The 25000-nt window shown below is 46.6% G+C and overlaps 1 protein-coding gene across 12 annotated transcripts in view; it reads left to right on the forward strand.

Moving 5' to 3' along the window:
- nrxn3b (neurexin 3b) overlaps window positions 1-25000 on the forward strand; it is a 229725-nt gene that overhangs the window by 147594 nt on the left and 57131 nt on the right. For all 12 annotated transcript variants that reach the window (XM_031581679.2, XM_031581683.2, XM_042709849.1 and 9 more), the window contains one exon: window positions 24627-24808. In XM_031581679.2, the coding sequence (XP_031437539.1) occupies window positions 24627-24808 (182 nt within the window). The remainder of the gene's footprint in view (window positions 1-24626; window positions 24809-25000) is intronic.

The raw sequence follows: 25000 nt of genomic DNA on the forward strand, positions 1-25000 counted from the left end.
GCATTAAGGGGAAGATATGTGCTTATATAGCCTCGCAAAATAATTCAGTTTCATTAAGTCGCTGGACGTGATTTTATCTCTTTTTCCCCCCTCCTTCTGTGCACTTGTGCTACTGCTAATGTGGTGGTGGCGTGTGTGGCGGAGGGAGTTTTGGAAAGGGTGCTTGAGAATCAGCCGAGATGTGCGTGTAGGTGTCCTTCTCACCCCCGCGCATCACTCTCTTCTTCTCCAGAATTTTAGGAGCTGATTTGGGCCCCTGCGTGATGGGCAGAGCATGCATGACAATGGAAAAAGCAAAAAGGTTTCCACTGTTCAAGTGCTCAGTGAAAACCAGGATAGGTTTAGAGCAATGTATCATTGTAGACACAGCCTTCCCGTTCACTGCACAGGTCTATGCTCATAATTGGATCGCAACTTGAGTCTCTTTTTTTTTTGTTTGAACCTCTTGATGTTAGTGATGTGTAAAGCTGGAGTCTAGAATTGTGTTGACATTGAGCGTTTCACTGTAAATGCATTAGCGACATCAGTCCTTAAAGTTGCTGTGCATTTTTTTTTTGTTCTGTTGCGGTGAAATATGTTATGTATTTGATTATCTTAATTATTTCTGCTGTAGCTATGCTGAGTTTGCTCCGTGATATGCTTTTTGTCCAAAAAAAAGGTGCATTTTCTCGTTTCTGACTGGCCGGTAATGCATTTCCAGGGACTCAGAGCAAGCTGAAGTACCTAATGGGCTTGCCGAGATGTAGTGGGAGGATATTGAGTTGGGAATTGAAGTGGTCCCCGAGCAAACATACAAGCAAGACCGCTAAGAGGGTTGAAGTGTCGACGGAAAAACATGATACCATCTTCACCTGCACTGACAAACAGCGACCAGTCTGGCAAGACCGTCTCGTTTCTCTCGTGTGTCGAAAAGGGCATGTGTTCAATGAGTGTGCAGCTCGGCTGAAACCACTTTGTTTACTCAGCGGTCCCTATTATGGCAGTGCATAGGAGATTTACAGACCTGCTCTACCTTGCTATGGACTCACAGTGCACTATTGCCTGTGTGTCCGATACGTGCTAGTTATAGTGAAAGAATTGTTTATGAACACACACAAAGCGGGCTTTTCTCCATTTGGAATGGTGCTGATGATAGAGGGAGCTCTGGCTGTCGAAAAAAGGAGTGCTTGTGTAGTCTTACTACCGTTAGCGGCAAAGCCAGCTTTTATCTCACTTAACCAACATGTCAAGCCGAACTATCTTTCCTTTCTTAGAATGCTAATGCAGAAACATAAAGGCCCAATTAATACCCATGTGCTTCAGAAGCATCCCGGCAATTATAGACAATCATTACTACAATCGCAGTGGCCTAATTCTGGTCACATTCATTTAGAGACCCACTTGATGCACATTAGCTCGATCTTAGAGCTCTATTAGGCGGTACATACTGCACGGACAGACGAGCCAAAGAAAAGAAAGGAAAGAAAAGGACAAACTTGGGGTAGAGATTACCAGTGGGCTACTCAGGTTGGGGAGGATCCAAGAGATGATGTGGTGCCCTCTGACCCCACTGTCGGATTCCCTGTGGTGCTGGGAAGCTTCTAGAAGCTAGCTGCTTGCTGCTTAATTATGCCCTAGAGCTCCAGCCAGCTCCACTGCATTCGACCAGTGAGTCGCTTAGCGAAAACAAGAAAAAAAAGAAGAAGAAGAAACGCTGGAATGAAAGAAAGAAAGACAGGAAAAAGAGAAGAAAAAAATACATCTCAAATATCTTATCTAGTGTGGTCTCAACTGGTTCAAAGTTCTTTTGATTGGTCGAACATATCCACCAACCTTTCTGCATCTTTCATGGGCTGAGTTCATTGAGCTGCATAAATGAGGAGGGCATGTCAATGCGCTGCGAGATAACACCATAAATAAAGGATGGCCTCATCGTCCATACACTCTTAAAATCAAGATTCCCTCAGGTACTTTTGCTTAGCATCAATCTGACAAGATACTCACACCTCCACTGGAAAAAAACTGACAAAAACAGCACAATTTTACAGCTAACCTTTTCATAAATATTCAAGTATTTTCACTGTACAGGGATATTTCCCACCCAGCTGGAGCCTGTTTATGACCTATAATAGCTGGAATAACTATTGAGGTCTTTTTAAAGTAGTCCTCCCTCTCTCTTTCTATCTCTCTTTTTTTTCTTTGTCTCTTTCTGCCTCTTCTGTCCGATGCAGCTAGTGAAGAGGAAATGATTACAGAGATGGTTCTGGGTTAGGGGTATGAGTCATAGACCCAAATCACTGTCTCCCTCGGCCAGTGCTGTGAGTTGGATGATGTTATCAGTGACTGGTCTGGCAGAATGAAAGAGCCCCGCCACACACACACACACACACACACACACACACACACACACACACACACACACACACACACACACACACACACACACACACCACAGCCCTCCTAGTGTCCAACCCCTCCAACACACATCATTAGTATTCACTTCACTGGCTGAGCTATGTGTCCGCAGACCTCTCGGCAACCTCCCTGCAACCACGAGCAAACCATTAGGGAGCTTGCCCCGTTCCTCCAAGCCCCCCCACCCCCCCCCCCCACCTCTCGTTACCCGCCTCGTCCTTCCATACTAAGAAGCACACGCGCGCACACACACACTAACACAAACACACACACACACACACTGACTCACATTTCCACACTCAGAGAAACATTAACACAAACGTGTATGATGTCTCACATACACACAGCATGCAGACACATACATACCCGTTCAGTACACAAATACACACTCAAATACACGCACATACCAGCACCCACAAACACACACCCTCACACAGATATGGTACACAATAATAAACACACACACACATGCACACACACACCCACACACACACACACTGTGGCCTGAGGCACACCACCTCATCACAGTCCCTAGCTTTCCCCACGGCTGTGGAGCTGATTGAGTTGATGGCCACCACCCACCCACTCAGTGATGCACGTCACTCACACTAACATGTGGCCGGTCAGTGATGCACGTCACTCACACTAACGTGTGGCCGGTCAGTGATCGCCTCAGTCCACAGCGCTGCCTCTGCCTGTCCGTCTCAATCCGGCTTGTGCCTTTCTTACTTCAGGTAATGCCGCAGTACGCTGTTGACTTTTTTATTTGTGTGCGTGTGTGGCGGAGGAATTAACATAAAAGCATCCACCTTGCGTAACACGACCATCACTGACACCAACACCTCCACGTCCTTAAAGGTTGCGCACCGAGTCACACTTGAGATGAAGCGGTGCAAAAGGTGCGCTAATGGTCGGGCTTCGCACCCACACAAAGATGCGTCAGTTTCCCCCACGTCCCGAATTTCAAAAAGACACCAGAGAGAAGAGAGAAAGAGGCATGCAGAGTGACAAAAAAAAATCGAACTTGGAACCATGACTGTGCTGCTGAAGTGGATTACAGAGCTGGTGCTATTTTGTGTACGTACTGCATCGACATCTAGGACAGAGAGGCAGGCGCTGGATCCTCCCCGGTGAGGAGAGGAATGCCGAGCTTGTAGCACAGGCCCCAACGGAGAACACACTCGACAACACACTCGACAACACACTCTCGTCATCCCCAACTCACCCCTGTTCGCTTACAAATGGCTTCAACTTAATTGCTGTGCAATGCCACGTGCACTTCACAGACAACTGCAGTATCTCGTTATTTTCCTCAGTTCGGAATAACTCATTATGTCATGGTGTTCTCGTCGATAAAAGGTCGTTTTTTCCCCCCACCCAGGTAAGAATTCCCAGTTGTCCGAGGGGTTCGCGTGAGCAGGGAGTTAGAGTTGCGTGCACACCAACTCCCTTTTCTTTCTTTTTTTTTTTAACAACTGAGAGCGTTCCAAAGGCAGATCAATGGCGCCAATCAATGAGAAGGAGTGAGTATTCTCGAGATCATAGATTATTCAAAGGGCCATCGATCAGGGCCCTGACGGGGAGATCACAGGGATTCGAGGTGGCCCCATACTCTCGCCTCCTGGGCTGACTAGGGTGTGTTCAGCACTGCAGAGTGGTGTTGCTTGTATGTGCAGAAACTCGCAGTGCATTTTCTTCATTAAAAAAATAAAGATAATAAGGTTATGGGCAGTGTCAACGGAGGATTATTTACCTGCAGGGGAGTAGTCTTTCGGCAAGAAATATGGAAGCGGTTCAGGATTTATTTTAATCATCAGATGAAGATGAAAGAGCTCCATTTGGCATCCGAAAGAAGGGGGTTCGTGTTCAGAGCCAAATTGAAGAGGCATAGCCAGAACATTTGCTGTCTTGGCTTCATGAAGACGTACACCACAGGGATATGTCTAGTGCTAAGTCTGCTCGGTGTTTAGGCTGAGATATGTGACAGGCTCAGTGGGTGTTGTACTAAAAGGGGTTTGCTGAATACTCGTCGTGCCAAGACCAGGGGCATTGCCAGGCTACACTGTAAAAAGTGAAAAAAAATAAAATAAAAAAAAAGATAGGTAAGGATCCAAAAGGCGTTAAGCTAAGATAGCGCTTAGCGCTTATTCTACTTTTGTGTATTACACTGCCAGTGTTGCTGAATAAATGGCTGCAACCGACTGACTGTTGCTAAGTAGAGGAACGGGCCAGTCTCTGGCAGCGCTCTGCTCAGATAGGTGACAGTGGCACAGGGGGTGTTATGCCAGTATGGGCGACTGGGGCTGGCTGCATGTCTGCGAGGCTGCTGTGCCCGAGAAGGCGGCTGACATTGTGGGGAAGTGGCATCGCTGGGCCGCGATGAGAATGGGAGCTGGCAATAGCGGTGGCGGCGGCGAGGCTAGGGATGGCTGCTGGCTGCGGCCCGCTCGCCCGTCTGATGGGCTGAGCTTGGCGTGGCGTGGCTTCCCCTTTCCGTGGCTCCATAGCCGGGAGGGGCGTTCTCCTGCCGAGTGGAATGTTCTAGGCACGTTGCTGCTCCAGTGAGGGCCCCGCACACGCCTGAGCACACTGACCAATACACACACACACACACACACACAAGCATGGGAATGAACACACACAGGATCATGGGAATGCACACAAACACAGACACAGACACACATACGTACACACGCACAACACACACACAATCGTGGGAATGCACACGTACACACACACACACACACACACACACACACACACACACAATCAAACACATTTGCATACAGGCACCCCATGCAGTGTGTGCGCTCTAGCATATGCATAGAGATAAACACATATACATAAACAAACTCATACATGTCTAACTAGATACAAATGAACACACAAGGACGTGAATATAAACACATGCTTACTGACATGCACAAGTCTTTTAGTCTGTCTTTGTCTCTCTCTTTCACCTTTCATATTCACACATACATACGCACGCATAACACAAACACAAGCATGGGAATGCACACACACACACACACACACACACACACACCCACACACACACACACACAAACAAATGATCTGACACAAACCGAAACACAAGTTGTGTGTAAAACCTTCCAGGCACTCGACGTTCACGGCCACAGTCTGAGAAAAATCGCTCTTGTATTTTTTTTTACACTCTTTACTCTTGCCATGCCAAAGTAGGCATAAACAATAACCCATAAATGCAAAATGTGCCATGGCTAAACCTCATTCACACAGCTGAGTTCTCTCTCTCTCTTTCTTTCTCTCTCTCTCCCTTGGCTGAGAGAGAGGAGAGAATGTGCCATGGCTAAACCACATTCACACTGAGAGAGAGGAAAGGCAGCTGAGTTCTCTCTCTCTCTCTCTCTCTCTCTCTCTCTCTCTCCCTCTTTCTCTCTCTCCCTTGGCCGACTAGGGCTTTGCGTCAAATGGTTCACCACGCAGCTGGAATGCTAATGCAAATTTGCAAACATTCGGAATTCTGAGTCTCTTCTGTGCCAGCGAGCAGTGTTGAGACTCACGCACGTGCACGGGTTGGGAAGCACAAGAAAGAAAACAGAAAACACAGCGAATCTGGCACGATTTCTTGTTTGCCTTCTCAATCCATAGTGGAGCATAGGCCATCGATAGCGAGTTTCCATGGATGGATTTGGTATCCACTTAATCTGGAATCTGGCACAATGCTGATGAGTACATGGATGCGCTCCCTGCGGGTGAGCTGCAAGCCACTGGGAGAACAGAGTTTACCTTTGCCAGTGGTCAAAGAGTGACAGTCTTCATGCAGTCTCACAGACCCTTTGTGAGAGAGAGAGAGAGAGCGAGAAAGTGAAAGTGAAAGTTAGAGAGAGAAGGGATGGGTGATACACTGGCAAACCTCCCCTATCTGTCTGTCTTTTCATTTCAATTCAGAGTAGCTATATTGGCTAGCCTGGGTGCCAGACGAACTTAGCCCCGCCCACAACATTTGAGGTCTCGAAGTTCGGTCTGGCACTGCTCCGTTGGGGAGAAATTATCCAAAATCAAAAATTGTTCGAACCAATCAAATTGTCAGGGCGGGCTTTATACGATGATGGACAGATGATCAACAGTAACGTAATCAACCACGTCACCAAAGAGCACTTGGGTGGAATTCGTTTCCAACAAACATGGCTGCCGCTGGAGAGCTGAGATGCGTAGATAGAGATGTTTTAGAAGACATCGACAGCGCATTCATTTTGAAAGAGGAACAGAGAAACGTGATCAAGGCATTTGTCGATCGAAAAGATGTTTTTGCCGTCCTTCCTACGGGATTCGGTAAAAGTTTAATTTATCAGCTGGCCCTGATGATGACTACGTTGCTCTGATTGGTTGTAGGTCTATCCAATTGAGCGAAGAGGCATTTTTTTTCCTGGTTCGGTTGAAACACGCCCTATAATCACAGCCCAATGGAGCAGTATCAGACTCATATTCTGACTAGAATTATGAGTATGACATCGTCAGGCTATATATTGGCATGACCGTTCACGAACAGCACTTCCTAAGCAGTGTAACACTTACACGGTTAACGTTTTAAAGAGAAAACAGTGGGTCATACTTTATTTGGATGGTCCCCTATAGACCATCTACAAATGCTCAGATTATACACACACATTATTTGGATGGTCCCTTATAGACCATCTACATATGCTCAGATTATAAACAAATTATCTGAGTTAGGGTTTGGCTTTGGTGAAGGTGATGTTCAGTGAACAATGAGAAAGACTGAACTTGTATTTTTAACAAACCATCTGTAAAGGACTATCCAAATAAAGTGTTACCACACAGTGTATCGTCAAGGTTTAAAATGTAACATTAATGGGAATATTAACATTCTAAACATCTCTCTCTCTCTCTCTCTCTGGCTTTCTTTCCTGCTCTCTCTCTCTCTCTTTTCCTCTTCTATTGGAATCAAGTCTTGTGCATGTTGCACTTCACTGCACAGCTTCCAGATGGCGTGTTGATTTGACGCTAGACTGGGTCGAAGGACGGGGGCGAGAGTGTACAGGGTAGACTAAGAGGAAGAGGAAGAGGGGTGGGAGTACGAGTGGCTGGGTAGGCGGGAGGAGGAGGAGGAGGAGGCAGCAGATGACTTGGGACACATGTACCTTGCCGTACAATACCAAGCAGGCACCCAAACCCCAGGAGGCATCTCTCACACAGCAAAGAGATGCAGACGCCCCTGACGCGTGCACCCCAAACAGCAGGGAATGATCTCATCCCTGACATGATGCTTTCCAGCGGGGCAGAACGCCAGCTCGAGGACGCGGGCAGACACAACAGCTACCATCACTGGGTCAGGGCGCTCAACGTAGCCATCCAGAAGTGGCAGTCTCAGAGACCCGGAATTGCGTGGCGGCACGCCTCAGGATAACCTGAACTTTGAGCTGCAGGAGGAAGACGCTAAGACGACCATGTCAGTTTGCATGTCGTTTTGAGTGTCTTCTGCTCAGTCACTCATCTAGAAAGGCTGCTGTGAGTGAGTGTTTAGTCACAGGTCAATTGACCCATTTCTCGAAACATCCGACACCAAAACAAAATGAAAAATAAAAACTGACAAAAACCCTTGTAATGTTCTGAGATATGAGCTGAGAGTTTTAAGAGCAGTTAGCTGAATCAGAAGTTTCTCTCCTCCCTCTCTCTCTCTCTCTCTCTTTTTTAATCTCTCAAGAACAGTCTCAACATTTTAAAGCGGATTTGTCAGCGTATCTCGGCAACAGAGAGCGCCTCTTCTGCTCCTCTGCCGCTTGGCTCGTCTCGTCTAGTCTCGACTTGTCTCGTCTCGAGCCCTGGCGCTCGCCCAGCTCAAGATGCTCCAGACGACGAAGGGGCACGGGCGTGGGCACGCCGGCTTCCCCTCATTCGCTCCACGGGCAGTCGTTTAAAAAAAAAAAATATCAACATAGCATCATCCTCTACTTTAAATTGATTTCCTTTCTCCCCTCCCTCCTACTCACCCTTGTAGAGAGAGCCCACCCTCTCCCCCCTTCCTTTTCGCCTCTTCCCTCTCGCCTTTCCTCGTGCCTCCTCCCTCTCCCCCTTCCTCTCGCCTCCTCCTTCTCCCCTTCCTCTCGCCTCTTCTTTCGTGGCTTTGGGCTCTGGAGGCATTGGAGGAGAAATGTCCTCTGAAAAGGGCGGGAGTGTGGAGAGAAGGACGGGGGTACGACAGTGTAGAGATCGGAGGGAAGGAGAAAGAGATAGAGAGGGACAGGGAGAGAGAGAGAGAGAGAGAGAAAAAAAAAAGAGAATTGGTTATGAAAGAGAAGGAGACAGCTCAGAGCCTGTCCTTCCCGAAAGCCCCATAGGAGATCCTCCATCTCTCTTTCTCTACAGAAAATGCCATTTTTTCTCTCTTCTTTAATCACTGACAACCTCAATCTCTCCATCTTTCCACACTCTTCTCTATCACATCCTTTCATTCTCCTGCCTGCTTGCTCTGCTTTCCTCTTCCCTAGTTGGCCCATTCTTTCTATCTCTCTTTCTCCTTCTTCTTCATTCCTCATTCTCACTCTCTATCTTTCTTACTTTCTCTCTCTCTCTCTCTCCCCCTCCCCACTCACTCTCACTCTCACTGCATCTCTCCCTACATTATGTCTCCACACCCCCGCCCCCCCCCCCCGCCCCCCATCCGCCTTAAATCCCTTCATGCCTTCTTGCTCTGCTTCCCTCTTTCGCAATCGGCCCCACTGGAAACGAATCCCCAGTAGAGGACCATGCAGAGCCCACCTCCCCTCCTCCTCCCGGCCTGCTCAGAGCTCAGGTAGAGGCTCGGAGAGGGAGCTCTGGTGGCCAACCAACCAGTTGAGTGCCTCTGATTAGGGGAGGGAGGAGGTGGGTGGCTGGTGTGTGTGTGTGTGTGTGTGTGTGGGGGGGGGGCAGGAGTAATCTGTCTTCATTCTGCCCGGGCCCCAGCTGGTGTGTGTCTCAGCCTGATGATGAGACCTCACCTGTCGTCGTCCCCCTCCCCCAAACACGCATCTGTGTTTACAGATACATACACACATACATTGTAGCTTTTAGTCCGATTGTGTGTTATGATTGTGCACCATCGCACAATTGGGCTGGGCAATCTGTACCAATCCTAAAGGGTGTCTCCTGCTCCTGTAAGTGTGCTGGGGATATCCTAGGGAGGTCACTGCACGGGGGCCGCTGAGAGCACAAGGACATGTCGGACAGAGAGATAATGCTGGCGAGTCCCAGGCTACTGCTGCCTCAGGCTTGGAGAAAAACAGGAGCCATCAGAGAAAGATGCTGTTGGAAGTCTAGCTCATGATCAGCTCATTATTTATTTCTCTTTCTTTATCACTCCATCTTTCATACAGCCTCCCACACAGGCAGACACACAAACACACAGACACAGACACACACACCTATGCACTATATTCTACAGATTATTTATCGTCTCATTCGAGTGCTTCATTTCAAAGTCGCTGCCAACACAAAGTATTCCTCTGTCGCGTCATATTTATTTATTTATGGCTCATTTATGTATTTATTTGTTTGTTTGTTTGTTTGTGTGTTTGTTTGTTGGTTGTTTGGTTTACTCAGCCTGAGTCTTTGAGCCTTTTTTCGAATTCTTTCTCAGAGGAAGGTGCCTCTGTGTGCCTCCACGGCTCCACCTGAATATCAATATCATTGACTTCAGAACAGCCTCCAATCTATTTATCTATTTTCTCAAACCCCGAAAAATAATTAACTTCTCTGTAACAGGGTAATTCATCATCTCTGTCGCGCTTGTGCCATTTGCGCTGTCCAAATGTGCGGGCCTGGTATTTTTAGCAAAGGGCTGTATACGTCGGGGACAGACATGGAGACTGGTGAAGTTGTGTGTGTAGTGTGCCTGGCCCCTGGGCTGGGAGCAGGTTGCGTTAATAGCTTTAGGGGAATCATTTGCATTGGAAATGGGGAGCGGAGCGAGAGAGAGAGAGAAAAGCGGCGTAGGAATCAAGCGCCAAGGCCCTCCACCACCACTGCTTCGCTCCTCTACCTCTCCATCGCTCTCTCTCTCTCGCTCTCTCTCTCTCTCTCTCTCTCTCTGAGGTGCGCCGTGGAATAATAGCTTTCATAGCTGAAGGGGCCACATGCATAACATCACCGTACATCACTCAAAGGCCGTTCTGACGTTTCCCCCAAAGTTCTGTGAGTGTGTGGGGTTGTGCGGGGCTGGGGAGGAGTGTGGGGAGGGCAGAGAAAAAGGCAGGAGTGGGGAGGGTTTGAGGTGGGGGGGGATGTGTTAGATGTCTATCATCAAATAGAATTAACGTCTCGTAATGGAGGCAAAAAGCACCCCTGGGCTCCAGAAGCAGGCAGAGGAGAGAGAGAGAGAGAGAGAGAGAGAGAGAGAGAGGAGGGTTTAAAAATTATTTATTTAATTACTTTTTAGAAGGAAGGGTTCAGATTTCTTTTTTGGATACCAGAGATGTGGAAACTGAGGGACCAGAGGCCGAGAGCCCGATTAGCTGAGATGTTCATTACGGGCTGTGATTGAAGAGGCTGTCCAGCTTCTCTTTGATTTGGAGGGGGATGGATAGCTCCACCTGGAGACCCTGGACAAGGCAAACTTCTCCCAGGGGGAGCACCACGAAGGGGCTGTGCTAACAAGTGTGACCCAGTCAAGTGTGTGGAGGTCATGAATGTGTCGCGAGTGTGAGTGTTGAGCAGCCAACTCGATCACCATTACACACACACCATCATAGCCCCATTCCCTTCACCTTAACATCACAAGTAAGAATGCATCTCAATTAAGCAAAGCATGCAATGGGAGTGTGGGAGACTCCCAAAATAGCTTCTTGTAATCCCACAATTTGAAAGTATAGAAATGCCAGTCTGTTCTTTTTTTTAATTTCTTGTAAGAGAGCAGTGCAGCTCTTTAAGCCCTCTTTAAGCCTTCTTCTCTTTAAGAGTAAATGGTTCTTTAGGGACCTCATCCCCAACAGCTTGAATCGCACATTTACTTAAAATCGGCACACGTTTTCATCCATTTAAAAATTGCTGTCCTTCCCTCTTAACGCTGTTGTTTTGGGCACAAATCTCGTCGCCCACCGCCCCCCATCGTGTCTCACATTACAATGCTGAATAGAGGTAGTTTATTGAAAGAGTTTTTGTGTTATATGAGCAGTGATGCTAATCCCCCCCTGCCTTGCTGTGCACTGGTGGGAACAGTGTTGGCATCAGCCTTAATGTTTTATTGATTTATCGGAGGAGTCGAAATGATCTATTTATGCCTCGCCTCGCATAAGAAATATGAGTTAGATGCGTTCTGGATGAGTGGGCCTGTTATTAATGAAAATTCACACATGGAGAGCGTATTTAGTTTTTTTTGTTATTTTGTTATTTTTTTCTTTTCTTTTGAAGATGTCTGTCACCTAAATCTGTACTCTAAACAACACGCCTCACCCTAACTCACCTCTCAATGACTTTCTCAACATGCCTCATCCTTCCTCTGTTTCTCTCTTCCCACCCATTCTTTATTCCTGTCTTTCTTTTCCCACCTGTGTAAAGCATATCTCTTCTTCTTTTCTCACTTCCTTTCTGCATCCCTTTCCCCTTCTCCATGTGTTGACGTAGACCTGTCTCCAAGTGATGATTGCCACTCCGTGACACGCCGACGTGGTAAACAAGGAGCACAATTGAAACAGAGCGTAGGCAGATCACTCAAATCGAGACAAGTTTATTTTACAGCCAAACTCCCCTTCCCCCACCCTGCCCCGCGCTGTGTTTTAGTGCGTTTGCCAGCGCTCCCATTTAATTCCTCCACCTGTCAATCTCCTTTCATTATGCGAAACAATGTCCTCTTCACCACCTCGGAGCCGTCGCTAACAGGAAAGAAAGTCGCTTTCGGTGAATGCACACCGTGGACCGTGCGCGCTAATATCTGAACCTGAAATGGCAGGCCGCGGTGACTGCGCAAGCGATACATTCCACCAGAAGAGAACAAGGCATCTAATTTGACTTAATTTGTGCGAAGCGGGTTAGCGACTAACCCCCACTGGCAGCTCGTCTCCAGAAGAGGTTAATTGCATGGTTGTACCAGAGTGAAATTTAATATGGGGCTTTTAATTAGCACAGAGGCTATGTTTGAAATGCGTCGATTAATATTAAGAGCGATAAGATTAAACTGTTTGGTTACAAGAAAGGAGCAGCATTGGTCAGGTTCACCTCCATGCAAAATAATTGAATACCTTCCAGTCAAACCTGATTGTGCAGATATTACATAATTAAATGCATGGCAGCAAATTGTAGCGTAACGATATTTGCCGTTCTTCGGTCTGTGTGTTGACTAAACGAGAAGAAATACACCATTTGAAGAGGCTATTGAAAAGAGATCTGACACTACTTTTGAAAGTTAAAGTAAGCTAACACTATTGTCCAAAATAAACAGTTTGGCTCTAATCAGTAAACAGTGAAGCAGTTGTGGTTAGAAATTATTGCGCTGTTTTTTTTTTTAATGTTACTAGATAAGACTTTAAAATAGCGCTTTCAACAATCACCTACAAATCAATTACATAATTTATGTATGACTGCTATTTTTGGCATGAATGCAAATTTCCCTCAGAACTCTCAGTCTAGACTGTGTTACCGGGTTGGGTGCAGCGGTGGCAGTGTGACTAGCGTTAATGGTACTGCAGGCATTGTCAGGCAGGCAAGGGAAGGCAGTAAAGCACATTAATGTTTTATTTTTCTCCCTAATTATAGTGGTGTAGCTCCTGAGCCATGCACCGCTACCTCTCCATTTCACCATAATGCCCTCCTCCGCTCCCGCCATTAAGGAGCCAATCAACTCACTGTGCTGTGCAACTATAATGACTCGCAATGTAAATATTTGCTGAGGGCTGCCTTTAATAGTGCATTGACGCCAAGCCATATGGATGGAGACGCTGAAGATATGCGACCAGATTTAGTCTCTGAGTCTCTCACTCTCACTCGCGCTCTCGCTCTCTCTCTCTCTCTCTCTCTCTCTCTCTCTCTCTCATTCTCTCTCTCTCTCTCTCTATCTCTCTCTGGTTGCTTTTTTCTGCACCTCTCTTCCTTCACTCTGTCTGTCTGGCTGCCTTTTACTGTCTGTCTCTCTCTCTGTTTTTTTTTTCTTGTCTCGTCTCTCTCTGTCTCCCACACACACACACACACACACACACACATACCCTGGCTGCCTCTGACACTTGTCCCTGTCTTGCCTTTCCTTCCTCCCACACACACACACACACACACACACACACACACACACACACACACACACACACACACACACACACACACACACACACATAAATAGCTCGCACTGTCCTCGTCCTGTATATTTATCAGGTTTGCAGTCACAGAGTGGCGTCAGGGCAATTCCTTTGTATGTGAAGCAAAAATCCTACACACTACACACTACACAAGAGGTAGCTGCGAGAGAGAGAACATCTCTTGACATGCTAGATGTTTAGAGTCAGAATTTAAAGAAGCTGCAATTCATGATATGTTAAGAGCTGGCGTTCACTCTCCTTGGCCTTGAGCGATGTTTTTATTGCCTTGCGCATATAAGTGTATTTGAAGTGGCAGGTGGAGCTGGGGATGGGGTGGGGGGGGGGGGGGGGGGGGGGGGAGGGGAGTTCAAATTGATCAAGGTAATGTGAAATGTGACAGAGCAAAATGTTCCCTGTGAAATACTTTGATGCGTTGCCTTGTTTCACGCTGTGCTCGCCTGACTCGCACCTCTGCTCAGATGAACAGATGAGCATGTCTCCTCCTACACCCCTCCCTAGTGCCCTCTCTCTCAAGTCTCTCCATTATTCTATCTCTCTATCTATCTATATATCTATCTAGTATGTATATCTATACATATCCACTGTCTTTATCTATCTATATATATATCTACCTATCTATCTATCTATCTATCTATCTATCTAGCTATCTATCTATCTGTGTCTGTCTGACCTATCTATTTCTTTAGCATTCTAGTGTGTATATCTATCTATCTATCTGTCTGTCTGTCTGTCTGTCTGTCTGTCTGTCTGTCTGTCTGTCTGTATCTATTTATATAGCATTCTAGTGTGTCTATCTATCTATCTATCTATCTATCTTTCCATCTATCTATGTATCTGTCCCTCTCTCTGTCTGCATCTATATCGGTCTATCTGTCTATCCATGTTTCTTTCCATCTATCTATCTCAACTGTGTTTCTCTCTGTACACTCACACACATTGACCCCTAATTTACTAGATACCGTAATCCCCTTGCGTCTTCATCCTGGTGTTTACACACACACACACATTAAGATGTGCTAGACAAAAAGAGCACAGTCAAGCTCAGTGATGTCTCCTCACTTGCAAGTGTGTGTGTGTGTGTGTGTGTGTGTGTGTGTGTGTGTGTGTGTGTGTGTGTGTGTGTGTGTGCGTGTGTGCGTGCGTGTGCGTGCGTGCGTGTGTGCGTGCGTGCATGCGTGTGTGTGTGTGTGTGTGCGGCTGTGTCTGTGTGTGGGTACATGTTTCTGTTTGTGTTTTGTCTGCTACTAACTGTCTGAAGCATTGTTTAAGCGATCCATCATGCTGTCAATCAGTCCCGGTTTGTGCTGCAGGACACCCCGAGCTGTCATGCGCTTCCCTTCCCCGCTGTGCATCTTCTGCTCAGTTGGCATCATGTGGGCTGATGCACAATAAAAACAGAAGAAGAAGAAGAAGAGCAACAAAAACAAAGAACAGAAAAGATGAAGCCGCAACTTGGCCATTTTGAAATGCAAATAAGACGCTGAATTCAAAAACTGACTTCCTGGCAGTCAACTTTGTTGTCACATTAGCAATGATGAGCTGACTTGTTTGTTTTTACGGAGGGGGCTAATTTGTTTGTTTGGTTTTGTTCCCTGTGTCTACTCCTGTATTGTGCAAAGAGTGGATGCCGTGACAAAAAAAGTGGAAAAAAAACAGGAAATTGTTTGTGTAGATAGACAAAATAGGGCCGTTAATTACAAAAATCCTTCCTTTCTGAACCCTGACACAGTGAGCAGTTTGATAACTGCTGTGCCAGCACACCAGGTGGGTAATAACCGTGATAAAATGCTAAGCTAAGCAAGGTGTGATTTTCCTTACCTCTGATACCAAATAAAGCATGTATCAGGCTGCAATCTCCTATTAAACAAAAAGAGATGTTTGTCATACTCACATCTCAATCTAAAAGGCAGATTCTAATGGGACTGTCGGCCACCTGTCGTCTGTTGGCTTCCGCTGATGGATTTGACGTATCAAGATGAGACAAACTGCGTCTAGACTTCATAATGACAAGTTCACCTTGTCTTTACCAGCTTGTCATTTGGTCGCATATTGGTGCACGAGGTCCTGCTCGAAGACGAGAAAGGAGGAAGGAGATAAAAAATGATTCCCAGTAGGATGTAAAACATCTGCACTGGAAAATAGGCCTGGGCCGTGCGCCTTTGAATACATTTATTTTCTAGTGAGCTGCTCTGAGAGTAAGGCTTGCTTATATATATTTATTTATTTTCATCCATTTCTGTTTTATCTGTTTTTGCCAGTGAGCTGATTTCCCCGTGTGTCAGGTAGGCAATGGCTTGCTTGGCCTGAAAGGCTCTGTCTATCCCCCCCCCCCCCCCTCATCTATTTCACTCAGTAAAAATGACAGGTTTCTTTAGCCTTTTATGAGGTGCTGAAAGCCTCCGTAGCTTGCTTTAAATTTCCCATCAGTTCAACTAAGAACGTCTTCAAAGGGAGTCGGCTCAAATAGAGGGGGGGGGGGGGGCTCAACCAAGTGGGCTTTCGTGAACACCAGAAAGTGCAGAGAGAGATACCTGGTCTTACAGGTACTAAAACACACACCGACACACATACACACACAGCATCATGTATCACAAAGTCACAACCGTACAATCAAGCAGAACTATCAGGCCCTAGCAAATTGGAATATATGCGGTTGGGGGTTAACTGACCTGAAGAACTGTGAGATGTGGTTGACTATCCCTTCACAAGAGGCCGGTGACTTGGCTTTTCCACTGCCGAGCTGCCACTCATCCAGTTCCCCCAAAAGGCCCGGTACTTATCCTCCCTCTCATCAATTCAGAAGCACTGCTTTCTTTTAAGGATTCGGTTAATTAAAGCCATCCGGAGGAACTCTTCAATCGATTGGCTGCTCCACTCGTCTGCTTTCAGATGGCTAGCATTCGTCCTCTCCGAAGGCCATGGGCGAGGCCTCGTTAAGCGTTTATTTTCCCCGATAAAGATTGGAAACAGATAACAGGCTGACCTCTGTAGCTGGGCTCAATGGCACTTGAAGAGGAGATGAATCCCTTTTTTTTGGGGGTCTCACCGGCTTAACTCGGCGGCTTGTGTCTTTTTCTCTATTATTTTGTTTAAAGCTCGGTGTCCTTGGCAGCATAGACAGAGCATAGCAATGACATCTGGGCTTTGTGGTGCTCCAATGCTGGCGAAGGAGGAGGCTTGCTATTGTTGCTTTGTCAGATTGGAGCAGGCCACCACACGTGTCCCATTATTGTCCATAATAACGTGTGTATTGTAGACTTGTTGGTCTTTGTATTTGCATGTGTGTGTGTGTGTGTGTGTGTGTGTGATTGTGTGTGGTAGCACAATGTATTTGTGGACTGTAAGGTTCACATAACTCATGCACATCCATGTGCCCTGTGTGCTGACCGGAGACCTTGTGAAGCTTGTTTATTCAGGGGCAATATCCGTGCCATAAATCACGGGCGCTCGCTCCAGGTGAACGCAACCAAAGTGGCGCCACTGCTGGGCCCCCCCATGCTGGGCTGATCAGTGCTAATGGAACTTCTTTGACTCTGTGGGGCTGGGGGTATTCATCATGGGGAAGAGATAGCGCCGGCTGGACGGTGGCAGGCCATTGTGAGTGGGGAGGTGGGGGGTCCCCTGTGGGTGAGGCTGAATGGAGACCCCACAGAGAAGAAGCTCAGCCATTGATTGTGGCAGCACCCCATTTGAGGAGCTGACGTCACACTGGCCTCTTCAATGGTTGCGGAGGACACATTGTGTGGTTCGTGTAGTCATGTCTGATGGAACCTGCCAGGGAGGGGTTGGCTGGGAGGGGTTTGGTTTCTTATTGGTTGTGAACAACCGTTCGATGCCTCAGGTATAGGATGTTTGTTTCATCTTGCTGATTTCCCTGTTTGATGATTTGCGGTTGTGGAACATGAATGGAGGTCGCCATTAACAGTTCTTATTTTTACCTGTAAGGGCACACTTTCTGAAAATGCGAATGTGTTATTGGACATTTTTACTGTTTTGAATATGTCACCGTCAATGGAGAATTTCAGTGTCCAGAGGCCGGGGCCTTGCTTCGTTATATGTGATTCCCAGAGACACGTAAGGCTCAGCAGAAGCACAACAGCAGCTGAGGTCAGAGAGCCACCATTACATAAGACAGCAAAGGTGAGGTGTAGTGACACAGTTTCACCTCCACCTCAGCTTGACCCCCTCCAAGGACTGAGCTGAGAATTGTGTGTGTGTGGGGGGGGGGGGGGGTGGTGATGACCTCCTCCTCTGGTCAGCTCACAGCCGTGGGGGTCAGAGACGGGAGCGAGAGGACAGCAAGTGCTGTGACTGTGCTCTCCAGGATTTTATCCCGAGGGCACTTCCACAGTGCCTGGCGGCGTGTTGCCATGCCAACGGGCTGTCAGCAATTTGTCCTCTCCTCGCGTCTGGCCATTGGAGACGGACTAATGCGGGTTTATGGATTTATGACATGTTGCTGAAACTGAGTGGGCTGGCTAGCGCCCAGAGAAAGAAATAATCTGTGGTCGGAGCACTGTGTCAGATAGTTCAGTCACTTTGACACGGATAATTGTGGAGCGGACTCATTTCGCTCCTTTTCTGCGCCCCCTCTCGAGGGAGAATCCAAGATTCTTTCAGCCTAGCATTATTAGCGCTGAGGACGTAACGCGGTGATGATTAAGATCTACCCTGAGATCATTCTTTTATTTTCCCCTTTTGTTCTCTCTTAATTAAAGACCATCATATACCACTTGTGACGTGATCCAGTTTCCCATCCAAACATATTCCTCTCAATTGTACTTGATGTGTCTACCTCTTCAAGAGCCTGAAACGATCACTGAAATCATCTTTAGCATCATCGTCATGCATATTTCATTGCGTGCATTTGAAGTGTTGTCAAAGACATACAAAGCATGATTTGATGAATGTGAATTTGCCATCTCTTAATTGAGGTGCACTTATTTTTGTATCTCCCCTTTAAAAAGTTTGATCAATGAAGTCAATGTATGTGTGTGTGTGTGTGTGTGCGTGTGTGTGTGTGTGTGTGTGTGCGTGTGTGTGTGTGTGCGCGTGTTTTTTCCCTTTTCTTTTTTTTGCTTCTCTATATATAAATTCTCACTCTGGCCTTTTTTTGTCTTTGTGTAGAGTGTGTGCTTTGCTGTGCTGTGCTAGAATGGCAAACAGACTGCACCGCCCTCCTGGGATGACTGAATTATGAATGAAGCCTCAGTTGCAGCCATCTTTGTATCGGTTTACCCTTTGTATATTTTTTCTTCTTTTTCCCCCTCTCCCTCCCCATCATCCCACTGCCTTGTGCCTAGAGTCCAGCGTTGGCATGGTGTGTGTGTTTCTGCAGGTGTGTATCTGCAGGTGTGTCTCTGTAGGTGTGTCTCTGTAGGTGTGTATCTGCAGGTGTGTATCTGCAGGTGTGTATCTGCAGGTGTGTATCAGCTCTGTCTTTATCGTCCAATCACCCAGCAGAGGGGTACTGGCGATATGCCCACACACTTGACTGACACTTCATTGAAAGCATAGCCACTGGAAGCACAGACTTAAGCCTTGAGTCTTGTCCCTTACAGCGAAATCGGCCTTCTCCTGTGGTTGAACGACCCCCCCCCCCCTCCCATTTCATTTCACCTTCTCTCTTTCTGTCTTACTCTTTCACTCTCTCCCACTCTCTCTTCATCTTTTTTTTTTCGTTCTGTTTTATTCTGTCGGCTTTGAAAGATCCCAACTTCCCTGAGAGTGCAAGTGTGTGGCGTGAAGGATCGGCGCTGCATACAATCACACAGCCTCCCCTGCACACCTCTGCCATCTCACAGGTCCCAGACAACATAGCAGCTGACAACTTGAGCAAAGAAAATAGGAGAGGGAAGAAAATGGAAAAAATACAGAAAGCCCTCTCCAGCTTTCATTCCATCCAGTAACAACAAAGAGAGCGTCAAAGTTCTCTATGGGCAAAGGGGTGGACAACAAAGGATTGGAGTGGTTTGTACTATTATGGGCAAGGGGTGGGTGTGTGTGTGTTTACCACAGTCTTAAGGCTCACCTTCGAGTGGCCTCGTGGCAGACAGGTGAGATGCCATATTGCCCTCAAAACAGAAGTAGGATCATCTCAGGCAGGGTTTTTTTTTTTTTTTCAGACGGCACGGCAAAGCTGCCTGGCTTGTCCTGCTTCTCTCGCCCACACGCTCGTCCCTCCACTTGCCCCCACGCCCTCTCCACGTGCCCCACGCCCTCTCCACCAGGGTATGGCAGATGGTGGATCAAGCTGTTTTCTCCCCAGATTTACCCCAGACACCACGGCATGCTCAGAAATATTGTCCAAGTCTGAAAGTTTCTGATAAAAAAAAATCAAAGTCAGATAATATTATCCTGTGTGTGTGTGTGTGTGTGTGTGATGTGTTTTAACCTCGTCCATTATTCCAGCTGATATTTTGCACTAGCACTATTACCTCTAAAAGCACCATTACTGAGACGTCCACCGCTGTAACAATTACAACCTCCATCCCCAGAGTTTCTATTATCACGCGCACAGGGAAATAACTGACTATGGAAATCATAAGCAAAGTTTATATTATTTTGCCCAGAGCCATTCGTCACATTACATTAGGCACCATCAATCATTTTGGGGCTCGCGCGCGGTGCAAATGACTAATGAAACGAAAGACTGTGCTCTCGGTAGAGTACAACAATGCTCTCAGTAATTGGGCCTATTTTTCCTACTCTGGACTCCGAACCGTTGGCCATAAGGGAAGGCGTTCAATCAAATCTCGCCTCTCTGGTCTTCCTCCAGTGATACGTACATTAGCCGCAAATATATGTGTGTGTGTGTGTGTGTGTGTGTGTGTGTGTGTGTGTGTGTATATATATATTTATATTTATATTTATATATATATAAAATTACTCGCTGTGTGAAACAAAGATGTATCGTGAAGATTAAATCACAGCTTAGCCCACTGAGTTTTGACTTTAGCACGTGTTATCTTTAGAAGCCGCTGGTAGACATTGGAGGAAAAGGGTTGGTGGTTCTAATAACGTAACGCATGAAACGCTGCGGACTGATTTATTGTGTCGCGCATTGTTTTAACTGTGATGGAGAATGTGATCGCACTGTTTCCTCCTCCTCCTCCTCCTCTTCCTCCTCCTCCTCCTGCTCTTCTGGAATATTCCGGCGGATTTGTGCCTTCTCGGTCATGGCTCAGCACTGCGGCGCGCTGGACCACATCAAACGTGTTTGTCCTGCTTTCAATCCCTCTGAGCTGCAGCGATGCTGAAAGCCCAGGAGATAACACTCCACCAGATATTAGCACACACACACACACACACACACACACAGAGAAATGCACACAAACAGACACACACATACACAGCACAGTCTGAATAGGGTGCATAAACATGGAATTCTGTTTTCATATAGGTGTGTGTGTGTGTTTGTGTGTGTTGGGGGAGGTTGTGGTGTGGGTGGCAATCGGCAGCTCGCCTAGACTGCACACCTCTATTCTTGCCGTGGACACACACAGCTCCCACTATGTTTGTTGGCTAACTGACTTACACATTACCGGTTGTATGTGTGTGTTGTTCTGCTGTGGAAGAATAAGACAAAACAGTTTGTTCCATCCATGTTTGTTTTGTCTTTGTGCGGCAGTCAAGCTCTTTATACTGATATCATTGCATCATCTGTTTACTTATTGGAGAATTCCCCAATCTTAATGGTTTGCTAGGTTTACTTTACACAAAAATAAAATAAAGTATTTCGCCCAGGTTGTTTGGGTTATTGGATTCTGGTGTACCGTCTAATAATTACTTCATTTTTGCTTCAATACTAAACTAAAATACTAAAAGCTCTCATGTAAAAATTCCCATGGCAGATTGGAGACATTTTTAATAATACAGCCATCTATTATTGTACATTATTGCAACTGTCATTGTCACTCTTGACAGGATTAATAATAATATGCAGCTCAAGACGATCCTGCAACAAGAATTTTTTTTCCTCTCCTCTCCTCTTTTTTGCCCCGATGTTGTTGTGCCATAATGCATTCCTGCCGGGAGCACCAGATGGAAGAGATCTTGCCTTGAAAAGAGGAAGGCTTCTCCGCCTGTTACAGGATTTTTCTTTCGCTTGGCTGAGACGAGGCAAAGTTTCTCAACACGTTTACCTTCCCCCAGGGCACTTAAGCATATGTGTGATTCGGTTAGGGGGGGGGGGGAGAGGGAAGTTGCCATTCCTCACATAGCTTTGCTCTCATTTAGGTGAAAGGCATGGACTCTGGTACTCATGCATAACCAGACATTATGTTTTCATGTTTATTTCAAAGAAGCTGTGTTCTCACCCTTCTCTATATTCCCCTTCCATATTTATAGGAGATAAACAGAATTAAGCAAACAAATTTGGCGTGGGGGGCAGGAGGAAATAGCATAATGTAATGAAAAGATAGGTGTAATCAGTACATAGGTGAACACTAGCTTATAAACAATGCAAAAGGCCACAAATTGCCTGCCATACTTACAAATTCTAAGGGGCATAGTGTTAGCTCAATAGCAAACAAACACCTAATACACAATGAAGTTTTAATCATAAATGCATAATTTGGAGACCAAAACAACACACGCATCTAGTTCACAACCCTGGCACCATCTCCGCATTTAGGGTACATTTATAGGGTTGACCTCACCGGCTGCCTGGAATTACAAACATCTCGGGATGTTTATCTGCAGCTTCACCTAATGAAGTTTTTAATGAAGTTTTCACCAGACGGAAATTCCATTAAAGATCCTCAAACTGTGGTGTGTACCCTGGCAGAAGACGCAATTTAGTCCAATAATGAATTCATATGCAAAACACTGTCTGTAAAAGCTTTCAGCGTCCATTAAAGACAGTCTATTTGTTGCCTAATTACCATCCACCTTGCTTTCTACTATCTCTCCCAAAACAAACAAACAAACCAAAAAAACAACCTACCACTTTGCACTGTGGCAGTGTGTCAAGGATTCTGTAATCTGTTTGCAGTAGCTATGGCTCGCCATCGTCCCCTCCTTTCTCTCCTTTTACCACAGGCACAATCCCCTTCTCAAGCAGCTCTTATTTCATTAAATGAAGTAAATACCTGTTCTACACTCACAGGGATTTACAGAGCTCACCCTTGCAGAGTCAATCGGATACGTTGGGGCTTTTTTCTGGGCTTGTGTGGTGACTGAAGGGTGTCCTCGTCTGCTCAGCAAATCGGCTGAATGGAATAATTGGCTCCCATGGGGGATTGGCTGGATGTGGGTTCCTGCAAGCCATGAAAATGGGGTGGGGTGGGGATCAGAATATCTGCAGAGGTGAGGAATCAAAATGTCTTTAAGGGAAAATCATCAACCTGCATTCAATTTCTGGTTGGGAGAGTGTACCAAGGTTTTTACTCTGTTGTAGAAAAGAGGTTGAGAGGATTTAAATGAATGCCATCACATCATTAAAAAAAAACTCGCGCTGGGGTAATTTTGGATTTCTCTATCGAGACTGCGAGGAGTGGAGCAGGTGTTTTGTGCATTGACAAGAGCCCTGGAATGTTGCCTGGTTGTTGCTAAGGTACAGGTGAGGATCCCTGGCAGAGGTTAGTGCTTGAGCGGGTGCCAGGATGCAGGTGCTGTTGTTCGGTGGTATGCGGGTGCGTGAAGCTCGACTGGTGGTTGCTAAGGCACAGGTGGTGGGCATCAGTGATGTGCCAGGGGCCTGGTAGGGGCAGCTGCTCTGCCCTGGCAAAGCGAGTGAGTTAGTTACACAACTTAAAAACCCTGCGCTTTATTGATGTTTGGCTCCTCCATTAGTGGTTTATGAGGGGCAGATGTCATGTTCTAAAAGAAACACCTCCATGTCCAGTGCTTCAGGGCAAAAAAAATAAACCGAAAATAAATCATTAGGGGGAAGAAGATGCCGAGCTTCCGGGGCAGGCTCTTGTCTTCCAGACTACAAAAGCATATTGTCTCTTGCCTCTCTGAGGGCCTGGACAGATGGGCATTTACAGAGCCAACCAGATGTTCCAGTGAGTCGGAGATAAAATAATATACCCAGGTAGGGAAAGGGAGTAATAAAACCTGCATCTGGCTCCAAACCCAGAACTGGGTCTCCAGTGAGTACTGTAGCCTAGTCGCCTGCGAGACGTGCGGCTTGCGATGTTCTTATCATATTGATTTGTCAAGCATCTTTATTTGATCTTTTCATTATGTGTACAGCGTGTATGTGTGTCTGTTTGGGGTGGGGGGGGGGGGATGTTGGATGCATTCTAGATGTGTAAATCCAATTGCCTCTGGGATCTGACCTGAATAAAGTAAGATGCATCCTGCTGGATCTGCCACCTGCTGACCTGTCTTGAAGGTGTGTGTGTGTAGTTTTTTTTGTTGTTTTGTCTGTGGTGGATGTGTAATAAGATGGTCAGTGGTTTGCGGTTACTCCCAAGCCTAATTTTTGTTGGCCGCCTTCTTCCGTCTGCGTTTGTCAAATTAACATTGACAAAAGGCTCTTCAATTTAGTTTCGCCCAAACCCCCTACCCCCTTCTGTGGCTTCCCTGGCTTTGCTTTGTTCTTCGGGCTTGTGGTTTCATGTTTAATGGATGGGGATTAGGAGACGTATTCGGTTTGGGCCCTGCTGGTGCTGCTCTTGCCGGGAGAGGATGTGTGATGGAGGTTAAAGCCTTATCCAGAGCCCAACTACTGGAGTCCTGCTTCAGCCAAGTTTTTAGCATTATGCAGGTCAACACAACTGGGCCCAGACCCTGCTGAGGGTGATGCATTAAAGTACTACAGTAGGACCTCTAGTGTACAAGGTCATCTCTTTTGTCTAAACAGAGCAGAGGACATAGATGTTGTGTGTGTGTGTGGGGGGGGGACTAAGGGTTTTGTTAGACCTGTGGAAAGGATGACTGGCGTAGTGCCGTCTCAGCTTAATGTTCTGCGTCTCTCTTTTGTCTTTGTCAATGCAGCGGGTGCCACGTATATCTTTGGGAAAGGAGGTGGCCTCATTACGTACACGTGGCCCAACAACGAGAGGCCGAGCACCCGCACTGACCGCCTGGCGGTCGGCTTCAGCAGCACCATAAAGGATGGGATACTGGTCCGCGTCGACAGCGCCCCTCGACTGGGAGACTACATCATGCTCCACATTGTAAGTCGCCGCTTGTCTCCATGGTTTCTTGCTGTGTCCATAGCTGTGTGCCAAGGTAGTCAGCTGCTCGAGCATAGAACTTCAAAGAACTACTATGACTCAAGGAAATACTTGCCTCAGAGTCTGACGAGCTCCTGGATTAGAACTCCGGTGTCGGATAAGAATGTCGGTGCAATTAGTGAATTAATTGGT

Source organism: Clupea harengus, chromosome 15, assembly GCF_900700415.2.
Source record: "Clupea harengus chromosome 15, Ch_v2.0.2, whole genome shotgun sequence".
In the NCBI taxonomy this organism is placed as follows: Eukaryota; Metazoa; Chordata; class Actinopteri; order Clupeiformes; family Clupeidae; genus Clupea; species Clupea harengus.